The sequence below is a fragment of the Leptodactylus fuscus genome, chromosome 5 (assembly GCF_031893055.1).
Source record: "Leptodactylus fuscus isolate aLepFus1 chromosome 5, aLepFus1.hap2, whole genome shotgun sequence".
NCBI lineage: Eukaryota > Metazoa > Chordata > Amphibia > Anura > Leptodactylidae > Leptodactylus > Leptodactylus fuscus.
In genome coordinates, this window is record NC_134269.1 from 179,075,625 (window position 1) to 179,091,984 (window position 16,360).

At 42.0% G+C, this 16,360-nt stretch overlaps 1 protein-coding gene across 1 annotated transcript in view; it reads right to left on the bottom strand.

Moving 5' to 3' along the window:
• TMCO6 (transmembrane and coiled-coil domains 6) overlaps positions 1-3,527 on the bottom strand; it is a 25,747-nt gene extending 22,220 nt beyond the window's left edge. The window contains exons 1-2 of the mRNA XM_075274780.1: positions 3,458-3,527; positions 1,843-1,977 (exon numbers count right to left, since the gene is read on the bottom strand). Coding sequence (XP_075130881.1) covers positions 1,843-1,924 — 82 coding nt within the window. The 5' untranslated portion in view covers positions 1,925-1,977; positions 3,458-3,527. The remainder of the gene's footprint in view (positions 1-1,842; positions 1,978-3,457) is intronic.
• Between the last annotated feature and the right edge of the window lie 12,833 nt (positions 3,528-16,360).

Sequence of the window (16,360 nt, forward strand, 5' to 3'; positions counted from 1 at the left end):
TCTCTGGCTGTGTAAGTATGGATGAATGTGAACGTGTCTTCATGTGTTTACATACTTTCAGATACGCCTCTAAAAGAAAAAATACATTGGTCCCAGGCCAGTTATAGTGCTTTATATAGGACTTTTAATAGGAGCAGAAACATACCTTTACCTCATGAACTGATGAAGGAATGCAGAGATAACCATGTTTTCAAGAATATGTAAATCATCCTTGAAGTGTTCATGGGGATGACTCCAATTTCCAGGGCTACAGTGCTAACCACTGAGCCACCATGTTGCCCCGTATCAATGGTATTTTCTACTCCTAAACATGGGGATTGCTACCATAGATGATAATTGTCTGAATGCTAGCACTTTCACTGTCAGGACAGGAGTCTTACCTCACTTGCTTATGTCTTGTACAACTACTAAATAACAGAATATTTCCACCAGTCATGTAAATCACCAAGTGCATGGCAAAAGTGCAGTAGATGTCCATTCAGATAGGTATGGGGGAGCAATCATTTTCTCACAAATAAAACATTTACATCATTTCATGTAGATTCATAGCACACTATTTTATGTGCAGTCTGTGGCAGCTTCAACTCACTAATAAAAGGTGCCATTAGTCAAATGTACGGGAGTAATAACTGAGCACTGTAAAGGCGTTTTCGGCGAAATCTGCCTCAAAATCCGCCTACAAAAATGGCTCCGATTGACTTCAATGAGAGCTGCTCGCTTTTTTTTCCTGCTAGTTAGTAGCGGAAAAAAGCTGTGACATTACGTATCTTGCCGTGGATTCCGCGGCTTACTCAGGCATAGCGTCCGGGCTTGAGACACGCTCCTGTTTAGGCCTAATCAAGAGCAGGATGCTGTGATGGAACGTCGATGCTGCATCGGTATCCCGTTGCGGCTAGCCGCACGGAAAGCTCACAAGGTGGGAAAGATTTCCGCAACCTTTTCCGTTGTATTTAGTGTTTAGAAAGGTTGAGAGTAGAGATGAGCGAGTACTGTTCGGATCAGCCGATCCGAACAGCACGCTCGCATAGAAATGAATGGACGTAGTCGGCACGCGGGGGGTTAAGCGGCCGGTCGCCGTCAAAGCGGAAGTACCAGGTACATCCATTCATTTCTATGGAGCGTGCTGTTCGGATCGGCTGATCCCAACAGTACTCGCTCATCTCTAGTTGAGAGGCAAAGCTCTATACCCATACTGCTGGTGTGTGAACCTGGGCTAGTAGTTTTACATGTAAGTGCAGCCTAATATTTGTAAAACACAGAAACACCTATCCTCTCAATGAGCACTTTTCTAGTTTGTACATAAAGCAATGAATGAAACATTGCAGCATCCTGTCAATGACATGGTCAGAACATATACAGTCATTGTTGAGTAGTGTTTTTGTGTCGGGGAAGGGTCTGTGAACATGTCTGTAATTTTCTTTATTAACCTATTAAACTTGTTTTTTAATAAAAAATAAACAGGATGTAACATTCTCCTTAGCAGTCCTGGACTTTCTATTGATAACCTAGGATAGGTCGTGACTCGTGAACACTAGATTGGTGAGGGACAATCTCTCAGACAAGTACTGCAGCCCAGTCACTGTAGAACAGGCACAGAGATGTACATAGCGTAACAGCTGGGACTGGTATTGCAGCTCAGTCCTATTTGATTGAATGGGATTGGGGGCAAAAGGGCCAAGTGACTGATGGACATGATATCAGTCACTATAAAAAGGATGCATTGCTTTCCCCTTAAAGGTCTGAATGGGTGCCAAGAGTCGAAGACTAAGGCTAGGTCTCCAAGTCCTGGAATATCCCACACAATTCAGGTTAACCAAGAAGCATACTAAAAATAGGACTCACTTGTCTCACGCTCTCGGCGCTGTGCCCTTAAATCTTCCAATCCTGCCTGTGACTTATTACCAAATTTCCTTCTTCGCCACATTCTTTATGGTTGGTGTCATTGGGCGGATCACAGAAGACACAGAAACCCCAGACCTAAAAGATTAAAAACAAATGTTTTCATAAGTGATGTCAGCATATCTGTTACTGGTTTTGAGACATTATTGTGCTGTTCTGTGATAGAAACAGCTATGAAATTCTCACATTTTCTGAATTTATGAGGACACTTTGATAATGTTATTGGACGCTGTAGAATTCACACCCATATGGCGATGGCTAGTTCAATTAAGGGCAATGGGAACCAGGCAATATATAATGAAAGAAATATAATGCAAGAGAAATCTATTAATATCCTAAGCCACTTTTGTGTTAGAAAAAAGTTGCAATCCTCAGGTGTGTGACTATTAAAAGGTAGTGGCATCAAAAATGATTAAAACTGTTGTTTTTCCGAAAAGGGGTAGAGGTGCATCCTCCAATGATGCAGAAGATATGAAGACCACGTTGAAACCACCTGTCTTCATAAATATCCCCCAAAAGGTGACTATACATATAACGGAGGAAGGAAGGAGGGGACCATCCAGGCAGTGTCCTAGAACTGAACTATTTATTGGGGTGCGTGTATTTTTAAAGGAAGCCTGCCATCAGTATAACCCAGAGAGACATATCAAAACATATCCTTGTATAACAGCAATTGTGTGTCCTCTGGGCATTCCTGCAGCAGGGAAGTGTCCTGCGATTTCTTTCCATCCAGTACTAATTGGACGAGTCATTATTGCTGCTATGCAGAGATATGCTTAGGGAAGTTGCAAAGTTTAACAGGGAAAACCAATGAAAGGCTCCATTTACAATACCCACATTTACATGCAAGTGCTGTCCAGAATGTGGGAAACAGTAGAGCATGCTACTTTCTGACTGGCTCCATTTTCGCAGACTTGACTTTACTGAAGAAAAAAAAATAAATGCCATACTGCTGTTGACTTGGCTGTGAATTTTCATGGTCATGTGAATATAGCTTTACAGATAATGTCAGATATTTGCTCACATGCATAAACTATGCCACCTCCTGCGCGGTACCTGCTATCCCCAGAATCCACATATATAGATGGTATGTTCATATACCACACCTGCTAACATTTCAGGACTGCCCAATGTCCCAATCCCTGTATGTGAGTCTCCCGACCCCGTGCACACAGAATATATGCGGAGTGCTCCTTACTGGGAGGTTTCTGCTGCTCTCAGGAGATTTCCAGGAGTGCAGGAGATGTCGCTACTTTCTTCCAAGAGACATGTTTTGAGACCAATGGCACGTATGATGTCTGACTGTCTATAAGTAACATATGTCTATAGCTCTGAAAGCATTTATTGTAAATAATAAATAGAATTATAATTACAATAACCTGCATGAAAACCAATGGATGTAATTTATCACATACATGTTAGAAGTCCCCTATTCTTATGGAATGACACATGTTGTCCCCATATGTACCCGCATATACATAGGTAGATGGTATACAAGTACATACACTCAGCTTTATGTTCTGTATACTGATACTACCTAGCAGTAAATGTCACTCACCATCTCTGTGTCCCACTCCGTTCTTACCAGCACACGATATACACAACATTCACAAGACTCTCATTGAATTTGGATTGAAAGGCAGTCTCCAAGACATTATGCAGAAGGCAATGTAAACGGCCATTTTGCTGTAGACCAACACTCACATTATAAAAGTTAATTCCCGGTAACCTAGTGACACCTAGAGGAGACATAACGTATTACTACACAAATCGCTCTCTAGTGCTCACAAGACTGATGGGAAGTGTCTCTTGTAAATGACATCATTAGAAGCGCTGACATTTTAGTTTCTGGAAAATGAACATGCCTGCCAGTAGTCTAAACTTTCTGTATTGGATCCCCCTGTGACACCTCAGTCCTTCAGGCTGGGATCAGTCAGGGTGCATTGAAAATACTGCTGCCTTCTCTGTGCTGACAAGTTCCTTTTTAGATGACAAAAAGCAGATAAACCCTATTTATCCAAACTGTCCAATAGTGTAGTAGTCCAAGTGTAGTGGGCAGCTTAAAGGGGTATTCCCACGCCGCATACTCACCAGTCTTCGTTGTTGAAAAATCTTCTGTCTTCCGGCTTTGTTGCGTCATTGTTGGGCGGGGTCACATATGCAAAGCCAAGCGGCGAGATGCCGCCGGCCCTGCGTGCGCGCTCACAGACCAGTCTAGCCTTCACAATGCGAATACAGACCCGACATCCGCCTCTCTATTACAGCGGATGTCGGCAGAAGCGATGCTGTTATTCCACTCCTCCTCCTCCCCACCCCCCGAGAATAACAGCATCGCTTCTGCCGCTGCTGGCTTCATGCAGGGCAGAAGCATAGCGATGTTGCAGGCACCTGTGCCGGCGTCTGTGCATCTGTGTCGGCGTCTAACCCTACCCCCATTGGCGGCCCCTTCCCCCCAAAGGGTAAACTACCCCCCCCCCCAGGCTCGCTCCCGTGCACTTAGCCCCCTCCTCCCTCCCCCCTCAGAGCAGCAGATGCCTCACTTGACTTATGACCAGATGAGTCAAGGGATGTGTCCCAAAGAAATGAATAAAGTAATATAGCAGCCAAACAAAGCAGTTTTGCTGAAGCAATGTATTTAGGAAAAGTCTTACATCCACATTAGCAAACAGTATAGATAGGATCCTTGTGATGGGACAACCCCTTTAAGGTGCTGTAGCGCTGCCTCACTGAAGTGTATGGGACAGTGATGCAGTATCTAAAGCTACCACTACACATTGCACCATCAGGGAGCATTGGAGCACCCTCAATGTAAACACTACGGGGACTGCACTGTCCTGGAACAGCTGATCTGCAGGGATCCTGGCTGATGGACTACAGAATGAAAGACAGACAAAATGTGACATTTACCGCAGCAAACTTGGATGTTGTGAGCCCCATCTCCTATCCATACCCACTTTATCCCCTATACAGTATGGTAGCCCCTTAGTGACACTGACATGGTATCATACCCTCTTGTGGTCCCCACACACACCTTTAATAGAAAAAAACTCCACTGTCTCAAAGTTTTTCCACTGTTCTGCTTTCTCAGATAGTTGTGTGCTTGTGCTGCTGTGCCCTACCACGCCATAGCTCTCTATATAATGCTCTCTATATACTGCACCCTATATTAGTATATAGAGATCAGTATATAGACTATATACTCTATACACTGCACCCTATATATCCTTTATATTGATTTCAGTCTATCGTTTATTTAAATAATTTTTGTACCTTTTTTTTTTAACTTCATTTTTAAGTTATTTTGAACATAAAAGGAGCGGAAACATGTCTGTTCTTCACGTTTCACTTTTTTAAATAACACTAAGTGTTTTAATATTGTTTTCCCTTTGAGTTAAGGTGATTGTCATGTTCTGTTGCTGGGCTAGAACTAGTGATGTGGGCATGGTATTGGCCTTTTTTAAAAATCATTATTATTTTACTTAAAAAAATTTTTTATTTTTTTATTTGTACATTGTTCCCCCATTAATGTCATAATAGTATTTTTGGCTTTCCCTGTTGCTGGGGATGATACATTTCGCCCCAGTTACAGGAATGCAGTCTTGTAACATTACATTGTTTCTCCGTGGAGTTCATTTGTATATTGACAAGGGGAAACCACTGTTTGATTCAGGTGATCCCCGAATGGGTTGATATGCTCGGTGCTGCTAATAGAGGCCCTTTAAAAATTGGGAAATTTGGGAACAGTTGACAAGTAACCATGCAGGGCTGCTTTAACCACAGCACAAGCGGTGGCTATGCACTGGGTCCTACAGTAATAGAGGCCACCTCAGCCGAACCAGATCAAGTAGGACCGTCCCGCGTATCAGGGGCTGCCCCCCTGTTTTGGCAGGTAGTGATTTCAATGCTCTTGTGAGCGCAATCCGCTGTAAGTATCACCGTTTTGAAATCCAAATTAGTACAAATGATATATGAGCCAGATCAGACAAACACACACAGTCACAAGGTGCAATTATGTGACCAATATGGATTCTGCTCTTTAACAGTGGATAGTGAGGTTTTTATACATTGTAGGTGTGGTTATACATTGCATAGACAAAGAGAAGATGCGATTAGTATAATTAATATAACATGATTGGCTATAAAGATGTCATATAGGTTTTAGCACATAAATATTGGATGAGGCACAAAGAAGTTTCATCCCATTATAGATAACAGTTGTCTGCAAAGAGGTAGATGAGCTCTGGACAGTACCTGAGAAAGGAATATATGGGTATGTTCACACAGAGTTCCTGTACGCAGAGTTTTGTGCGGAATCTGCCTCAAAATCTACCTACAGAAAAGGCTCCCATTCATTTCAATGGGACCCGCTCGCTGTTGGACACCGACAGTAGTGTGAACGCTCCCTAAGTGGGCATTATTTGGGGCTCTAATGTGTTAAAACAGCCCTGTATGCATGCTACTAAAATGTCCCAAATGGGAGAACTTCACACATTCCTCTGTACTGGCACCTGATGCTGTGGCTTCAGACCCAATCCTGACATCTGGATGCACATTCTTTAATCGGCACGCTAAGCTATATACTGTATACTAACTGGAACAACAGAACATTCTTTCAAGCTGCAGTAATTCACATAGAAAGTCATGTAACTTTAGAGATTTCACTTAATACATGACTAGTTATATTGAACTTTCTATGAAAAATTATATTTCAATCTGCTGAGCTCCTCCTTTACTACAACATTTTGCCTGCAGATTAGACTTTCTTCACAGTGTGACAAATTCACATTTTCAATATATAAAATAAAAGAGAAACATATCAAGATATCAAAACATAGAATGAAGTTCAAGTAACCAAACATAGAAAAATATAAAAGCAGCTGAGGGATCACTTAGGCTGGGTTCACACTACCATTATTAATGTGTGTTACTTTCTTCCATAATAGGATGACAGCAACAGACATGAACTTTTGCAGAGAACGGTCACAGACTGAGTCTGAATCCATTTCCATGGTGTTACAAGTCCTAATTGATCTCCACCAATAAACAACTAAGTAAAAAGTTGGCCTCGATGCCTTTATTAAGGGGTTACCAATACCATTAATAATAAAGGGGGCGTTCACACTACCATTAGTAGTGTCCTTTACTAGTATCCGTTACAAAATGTCAACAACACATCCTTCATAAATCAGTTAAAAGTCCAATTGACTTCAATGGGATTTGATCTGTTGTCCATTACTAACTGTTAGTGTCCATTTTCACAAAATCCATCACATATCTGTTTTTTATTGGACATGGAGCATGGGGCAAGACTGTTATGTCCATTCAAATTAATAGAAGTATGATGGAAGTTAAGCGTCCGCTGTTTGTTGTTTGTTTGTTTTTTTAGAGTAATGTCTGTGGCTAATAGTCAGTAGCAGACGGTTTTTCATTATACTGTCCATTATTACTGTTTGTTTTTTCTACACATGTACACAGGGTCGGACTGGCCCGCCGGTGTACCGGGGAATCCCCCGGTGGGCCCCGACTCCCGGTGTGCATTTTTTCAGATACATTGGTCAGGGGCCCTGACCAATGCATCTGCATACCTCCCGCGCCACACATCACTCACTAACCGGGAATCCAGTACAGGATTCCTTGTTAGTGAGTGATAGCTGCTTTCAGCGGTATGTACAAATGTACTTACCACTGAAAGCTGTCAGTCGGGCCGCGGTCGCGCAGACCACAGCCTACACTGACTGCAGAGTGACCTCTGCCCCGACGCAGACGCTGATGACTGACGTCATCAGCACTTGCAGCCGGGAGATGGAGGAGGACGCGCGGCTGCTCTTCGTGGGACGTGAGACTTAAGGTAAGTTTAATACTCGGGGTGTGGGGGCCCTACTGTGGGGCAAACAATACTGTGTGTGGGGGCCCCTACTGTGATGCATATAATACTGTGTGTGGGGGCCCCTACTGTGGGGAAAACAATACTGTGTGTGGGGGTCCCTAATGTGATGCATATAATACTATGTTGGGGGGCCCCTACTGTGGGGCAAACAATACTGTGTGTGGGGGCCCTATTGTGGGGCAAACAATACTGTGTGTGGGGGCCCTACTGTGGGGCAAACAATACTGTGTGTGGGGGCCCTATTGTGGGGTAAACAATACTGTGTGTGGGGGCCCCTACTGTGATGCATATAATACTGTGTGTGGGGGCCCCTACTGTGATGCATATAATACTGTGTGTGGGGGTCCCTACTGTGATGCATATAATACTGTGTGTGTGGGGGCCCCTACTGTGATGCATATAATACTGTGTGTGGGGGCCCCTACTGTGGTGCATATAATACTGTGTGGGGGGCCCCTACTGTGGTGCATATAATACTCTGTGGGGGCCCAAAATGTAGCATTTAATACTGCATGGGGGGGCACTATGAAGCATATAATACTGAAGGTGTGGGGGTATGAAACTGGGGGCAAAGATGGATGGGTACATGAAACTGGGGGAAGAGATGGAGGTTGGCGGATGAAAGGGGGCAGAGATGGAGTGGTATATAAAACTGGAGAAAGAGATGGAGGGGTACATGAAACTGGGGGAAGAGATGGAGGGGGGCGGATGGAGGAGGACATTAAACCGTGGAAGTAGCTGGAGGGGGACCTGTCCGCCTCTAGTTGCCCCCAGTTTAATGTCCTGCAGTGATGGAAGCCAATAGCCTGGGGCACATTAAAGGGGTTGTGCAGGATAACATTTTTTTTATTATTTTTTTTTTATTACAGGTGAAAAAAAACTCCCTAAACTTTCTCTCCTGTCCCCAGTGTTTCTCAGCGCGGTTCGGTCATCCAACTCTCCTTTCTTCCAGCTGAAGTTCCCTCTGCATGTGACAACTAAGGCTAATCAGCAGCCTAAGGGAAGGGACCTGGGACATCAAAGCCTTTGTGAGGATTTCAGGAAGACAGCAGAGCTGAAGGACCGGACCGTGCTGGGAGGACATTGGAGCATTGGAGCTATGCGAGTATGTTTAGTATGTTTTTTGAGGGGGTGGGATGGGTTCGCCTCCCTTAGACTAATTGTAAAAAAAAAAGAAAAAGATTATACTGGACAACCTCTTTAAAGTGTCACACATTAGCAGGTGTATATTAAAGGGGTCGTCCAGGCATAGTTTGTTATGGTTTATCCTCAGGATAGGCCAGAAATACCTGATCTGTACAGGGCCGATACCCAGCCCTTGGACTGATAAGCTGTACAGAGCCACTTCTGGCACCAGTCCTATACACAAAACGGGGCCAGAAGCAGAAAGCTCAGTCCACTGTATATCAGCCGGCACCTTCTCTGCATCTCAGCATTTATTAAAGTCAGTGGGAGCTGAGCTGCAGTGAAGGCGCTGGGTGACTAAACAGCGGATGGAGTTTTCTGCTTCTAGGCCTGCATTGTGTAAAGAACAGGGGCCAGAAGTGGCTCCGTACAGCTGATGGGACCATGTGTCAGCCCCCTACTGATCAGGCATGTATGGCCTATACTGAGCAAAGGATGTAAAAAAGATTGACATTGATTTGAACAACCCCTTTAAAATGCATCGCACATTTTAATGTTCAGTCTCATGGCGACGCCTCATTTCTGGAAATCCTGTACCTACTTGGTCTTTACAGTTACATGAGGTGCAGGACTCCCAGCAACAAGGCGCTGGCACAAGACTGAATGGACATTAGCAGTGGACAACAGTGTGTCGGGGAAAGATGAGTATGCTTTTTATTTATTTATTTTACACCTCATGCCTGCCACATCGGTTGCTCCTCTGCAGATCAGCTTTCCAGGACAGAGCAGCTACAGGTAATGGTAACAATTCTAGGAGTCATGCTGTTCACTTGCCATCCAGGGTGTTGCAGTAGTTTTAGGTAGTGCGTTGTTCCACATGGTATAATGGGTGAGCAGCATAGCTCCCGACCTGTTATTACCTTTAGCTGCCCTGTCTCGGTACCGCTGGTCAGCAGGGGTCTAGATGGTGGGCCCCTAGACACAATTCCACTGGTGGGCCCTAGACATCCCAGTCCGACACTGCATGTACAGAGAGTAAAACCATAAAAAAGCAAAAAACAAACAAAACAAACAGTATAAAAGACAATAACGGACACTAACTGTTGCTGATGTGTCAACTAAGAAACACATTGATAAGGCATCGCGACATATAATTAATTCATTTATGGAGCGACAGTGGGTGCTGCTCCATCTTTTTCACGTAGGGGACAAAGACCCCTATCTACCCATGGAGCCATGTTTTAAAGTTGAATTTTCCAGCCACTGAAGCCAAAGATCCGATATAATGATGAACCTGTTGCATAGCAGACTCCACAGGAGATTGAATAACTTGTGATGCCAGGGAACAGCTGACCCACTGGAGATAGAAATAACGAGAAGGGGTAGAAAACACCAAAGATACCAAACAATAACCAACATATAGAAATATTTTTCCCATATGGTGAATGCCATAGCGGTAAAAAAATAAAATCTAAATGTTTGAAACTCCATTTTTTTTCCTGTTTTATCCTCCCCCCAAAAAAAAATAAATAAAAAAAATTGACTAAAAAACAATGAAAATGTCCGGCCTTTCTCGAAATGGTCTGAATAAAAAGTATAACTGACACAGCAAAAAAAAAAAAAGATTCCTCAAGTATGTTCACACTACTGTTATTAAATTAATGTTAGAAAAATAAAAAACATGACAGAAGAAAGCGTCTGTAATAATTTTACATGGGGGTAAATGTAAATAAACAGCGGGCTTCCTGTGATGGATGAGAGCAATGGACATTAAATGGATACTTTGTCTAGGCTGTATACTTTTTGTTGAGCATAAAAAGGAAGTAAAGAGCACACGCAATATGGACATCTGTCCAGGATGTAATGTGGGTTTACACTATTTATATTTTATTTTGCCACATCAGGAAAAAACCATTGCATCATATCTTTAAGTTCTGCTGTACAAAAATTAAGAAATGAAGATTTATGGATTCTGGTTCTCTACATCACCCAGCGAGTGTGAACCCACTATGCCATTAATCCGATTTGACTTAGGTCCAATTTCCATTCGAAGACCTTATTGCCCTAACGTCCATCAGTCCCCTGGTCTTTCTACAGCTCTTGAAAGTGACTGAGCTGCAATACCTGGCACAGCCATTATGCCATGTAAATCAATGTGCCTGGTATATAAGCCACAAGAAAAATGGCCGCAATTTTCTTGTGGCCGCTTACACAGTAACCTGTGGGCATGCGCAATTGGCTCCGCCCGAGGCCCGATGGCAGAGCCGACTGCGCATGCATAGAAGTTTGAACCCAGCTGCGGAAGAAGACGAGCAGAGAGGCTGTTCCTGAAGAAGATGGAAGCGGCGCTGGAGATTTCTCTCGCAGCATTGGGGACGCCCCCAATGCTGTGAGAGAACTCATTTGCATACAGACGAAAACCGGGATTTCTACCAAACGGTGGTGCGGAGAAGACATCTAAAGTAGCCTTTCTTAAGGCTATTTCTAAGTGTGCTCGAGAAAAAATGTGATTTTAATGACAGAATTCCTTTAAGACACCGGGACAGATTTAATAAGGTAAATGAGTCATAACATAAAAAAAATATCTGACATAAAAAATATCTACATGTTGTGCATTACATTTATTATGCGTTTTAGACACATTTATTATTGTTTGACAAGTAGTCAGGGCTTACCGCTGCAACAGCATAACAAGATGGGATCGGCATTTGCAAGAGGCTGAAACAGTTGAGATACACGATAGAGGAGTAAGATGATGGCTTCCTTCTCTACCACATTTAACTTGCAGTCTTGCTAAAGCGGTGACTGGAAGCTGCTCTTGTACTCACCTTATACCTTCTATTCTAGTTCCAGGTGCTCTAGTACTATAGATAATTAGACAGGGGACCTGGGAGGAAAATAGGAAGTGCACACAGGCAGCTTCCGGGCGCTGCATCAGTCATCAGAAGACATAGGAAGGATACCGATACAGCAGTGCAGGGGATGTGTAACAAAGTATGTGGCAGAAGGTTACTATCTATGCGGCAGGGGAACTATTACAGTAACAATGCGCCCTACAGGTAATGAGGCCCCACACATAAGTGATTAAATAATAGTATTACCTAAGTGTGTGGAGGGAGTTACCTGGGAGCACAATTACCATACCTGCCAACTTTCAAAGGACAGAAAGAGGGAGAAAATGTGTGGTGTGCTATGTGCGCTATGGCAAATTTAGATCCACCAATTCTACTTTTACTCTGCCCATTCTCACGCATTTTTTTTTGTCCCTACATAGTATAATGCTCCTATAGTCACCCTAACTAAATTACTTAAACGTAACTATATCTCTAAAGTTTTCATTTTCTCAAGGTTAAAGGATGAAAAAGCCCCCCACAGGTAGTTACACAATTTCTCTTGAACACAGGAGTATCTCATATGTGGTCGAAAACTGTTGTATGGGTAAAAGGGGGGGGGGGGCTCAGAATAGAAAGAGCGCTATTTGGCTTGTGGAGGGCAGATTTAGCTGGAATAGTTTTTTGGTGCCATGTCTCATTTGCAGAGGCCCTAGAGTATGGATTCAATGGAAACCCCCAAAAGTTACCCTAGTTTAGAAACTACACCCCTCAAGCAATTTCTTAATGAGTATCGTGTGCATTTTGACCCCTCAGCTGATTCACAGATTTTATTAGCAATGGAACATAAAAATTAAAAATACCTTTTTTTTTCCAATGAACTGTCCATTTAGCCCCAAATTTTTCATTTTAACAAGGGTTTAAAGAAGAAAAATCATCTCACAGTTTGTCACACAATTTCTCCTGAACACAGGAATATGCCATATGTGGTCATAAAATGTTATATGAATACATGGTGGAGATCAGAATAGAAAGAACGCTATTTAGCTTTGGAAGGAAGATTTTACTGGAATAGTTTTCTGGTGCTATGTCCCAATTGCATTGCCCCTAAAGTACCAATACAATGGGAACCCCTCAAAAGTACCCATTTTGGAAACAACACCATTCAAGGAATTTCTGAAATATGGCATTTGTGTGACCACTTTGTGTCATCAGAGACACGTATTCCTAAAACTATTAGGTCGTTCATCCTGGTTACAAAGAGTTGTATATGTAAGCATAAACTGTTTCTTGGGCACACAATAGGGCTCAGAAGGGAAGGAGCAATTCAGCAATTCTGATACAAGCGGGGCACAATATATTACGCACTGAAATGACGTATTCCTGAAAAATTGCCATTTTCAAGACACCTGTCTGCATCAGACTGCTTAGATATCCTGGCAACACTAGCGCCATAGGCAGCATCGTATCACACTGTTTGAGCGTCTTGTCTGACACAATCGGCATTAGGACACGCCTTCCCATGACTTTTGGTCACTGAGTGTATTTTCCTAGTAGTTCCTTTCCTAGTTATTATTGGCTGGGTCACTCTGGGGGTCACGTCTGGTTTCTCTTCCCTCAGATCTGGTCTGCACCCTGATATACGCTCACAGAGCTTAAACATTCCTGCTACAGCCAGTTGTTTTCTAATGATTTGGCGATTCTTGGGGTTTTTTTTCCTTCACATTGTACAAACTATATTTTTAAAATTTTTCTGGTGATGTGGCCATATGAGGGATGTTTTTTTTGCAGGATGAGATGCATTTTGCGATGACACCTTTTCTGGGTGCCTATAAGTTGAATACGCTTTATTAACTTTTTTTAGTAGATTACAAAAAAAAACTTTTGCGTTTTATCCTTTTATATTTTTCGCCATGCAGCATACAGCATAAATAACATGTGACCTTTACTCTGCGGGATGGTGTGATTATGGCAATACCTCTTTTATATTGTTTTATTATGCGTTACTAATTCTGCAGAACAAAAACCCATTTGGTGAAAGAAATTAATTATTTTTGCATCGCCATCTTCTGAGATACATAACTTTTTTACTTTTCAGTTTACGGAATTGGTTGAGGGATTATTTTTTGCAACCTCTGCTTTTTATTGGTACTATTTTGGAGTACATATGACTTTTTGATCACTTTTTATTGCATATTTTGTAAGGTAATATAGTGAAAAATCATTACTTCCAGTTGTTTTTTTTTCCATTTTCTTTCGAGTTCACTGGATAGGTTAAATATACGGATTGTTACGGATGCGGTGATACCAAACGTATTGTTTTTAATAATTTTACTGTTTGTTTTTATATATAAATCATTTTATATAGAAAAAGGAAATTTGGGGAGCTTTATAACTTTTTTTTTATACATTTTGTTGGTAGCCCTTATAAGGACACCTGATCCAGCGATGCTCTGTTTGCTAATTCAGTACTATAGACTGCAATACATGAGTATACACGTGTATTGCTGTCTATAGACGTCAGCCTATGCATAGGCATACGATTTTTTATTTTTTTTTAATATATCCAGCTATATGTCTTGCCTGTGGTAAACGTTGATAATTATATACAGATTTCCCCATAGCATGGAATACAGCAGTGTAGTCTATGATACAAGCAATCTGAGGATTGCAGGTTAAAGCCCCCTGGGGTGGGGGAGCTAAAAATATAACATTTAAAACAAAAAAAAAATAGATCTCAAATAAACATAAATAAAATAAGCATCCCCCATGTCCGAAAATGCCTGAACTAAATGTATATAAAAAAAATATTTTTCCAATATTTTTTTTATCAATAAAAAAAAATCTAAATCTTTGAGACACCGTTTCTTTTCGCTGCTTTGTCTCCCGCAAAAAATTGATCAAAAAGCAATCAAAATGTCAGACATTTCCTGAAATGGTATCAATTAATGTTATAAAAATAAAACATGATGAAAAAAAAGCTTCTGTAATGATTTTACATGGGGGTGACTGCAGAAGGACACCAGTCAGGGCTTCCTGTTATGGATGAGAGCAGTGGATATAACAGTAGTGTGAATCCAACCATACGCAGCCCCTTTATGTGGAAATATAAAAAAAAGTTATGGAGGTCAGAATGTGGTGACTCCCCAAATTTTTTTTTTCTTCAAAGTTTTGGATTTTTGTTAAGGTATTTAATCATAACAAAAACTACATACATTTGATATTGTTGGAATTGTAACAACCCAAAGAATAACATGTCATTTTAGCTGCACAGTGAATACTGTAAAAACATAACCCATAAGAAAATTGCGCAAATGCAGGGTTTTTTTTAAATTTTCCCCCATTATGAAATTTTATGCAATTCTCCACTACATCATACACAATATTAAAGGGTACCAGTATGAAATGAAATCTGTCCTGGAAAAAATAAGCCCTCATACAGCTTTGTGAACTAGAGCTCCACATATGCGTGAATAGCCTTTAAACTACCCCCCCCCCCCCCCCGTTTTAAAATAAAACCCTAAAACAGAATGTGATAAACTTACCCATGGTGCACGGTGGGCGGGCATTCAGGGTCCGCCGTCTTCTTCAGCCACGCCTCCTCTTCCTGCGATGTCCGCGGGTCCCGTCTTACTCGCGAACTGACATTGATATAAACATTTTTTATCAATGGCAGTTTGCAAGTAAGACGGGACCCGCGGACATCGCAGGAAGAGGAGGCGTGGCTGAAGAAGACGGCGGACCCTGAATGCCCGCCCACCATGCACGATGGGTAAGTTTATCACATTCTGTTTTAGGGTTTCATTTTAAAATGGGGGGGGGGGGTAGTTTAATATAACATTTACGGTGCCTGAATAGCCTTTTTAAAGGCTATTCACTCATATGTGGGGCTCTATCAGCATGATTTTGCTGATAGAGCCCCTTTATATTTAAATATAAATAAATAATTTCTGTGATGGGAGGGGTTCAGAGAAAATATACAACAGGAAGAAGACCAGCTTACTATGCGGGTCTGCTCACTTATGCCAATTATCTGTGCGGCCTTCCAAAAAATTGCATGGCCCAAGTTGTGAAATGGATTCTTTATATCTAGGCTGTATACTTTTAACTGAGCATAAAAAGGAAGTAAAGAGCACACATGGTGTGTACATCCGTCCAGTATGTAATGTGGGTTTAGAATATTTATATTTTCTATTGCCACATCAGGAAAAAACATTGCATCATATCTTTAAGTTCCACTTCACAAAAATATAGAAAAGAAGATTTGTGGATTCTGGTTCTCCGTATCACCCAGCAAGTGTGAACCCACTATGCCATTAATATGATTTGACTTAGGGCAATTACCAAGCACTTTAGTCCCCTCACCTTCACCCTTCGTTCTTGCCATGTCAAGAAATCACCAAGTCACAATATTAGGAGTAGTCCCAGTTTAGTGATGATTGACATTAAGGTGAGGCAACAAAAGGACCGGCAGGGACGTGGTGTGTAGACTAGCTAATGGTAGGGCAGGTGGAACAGGATCAAAAATGACTAAGCAGGCAGAGGTCAGAAAATGAGCAGACTATCACAAAACATTTACATAGACCAGGGGTCCTCAAACTTTTTAAACAGTGGGCCA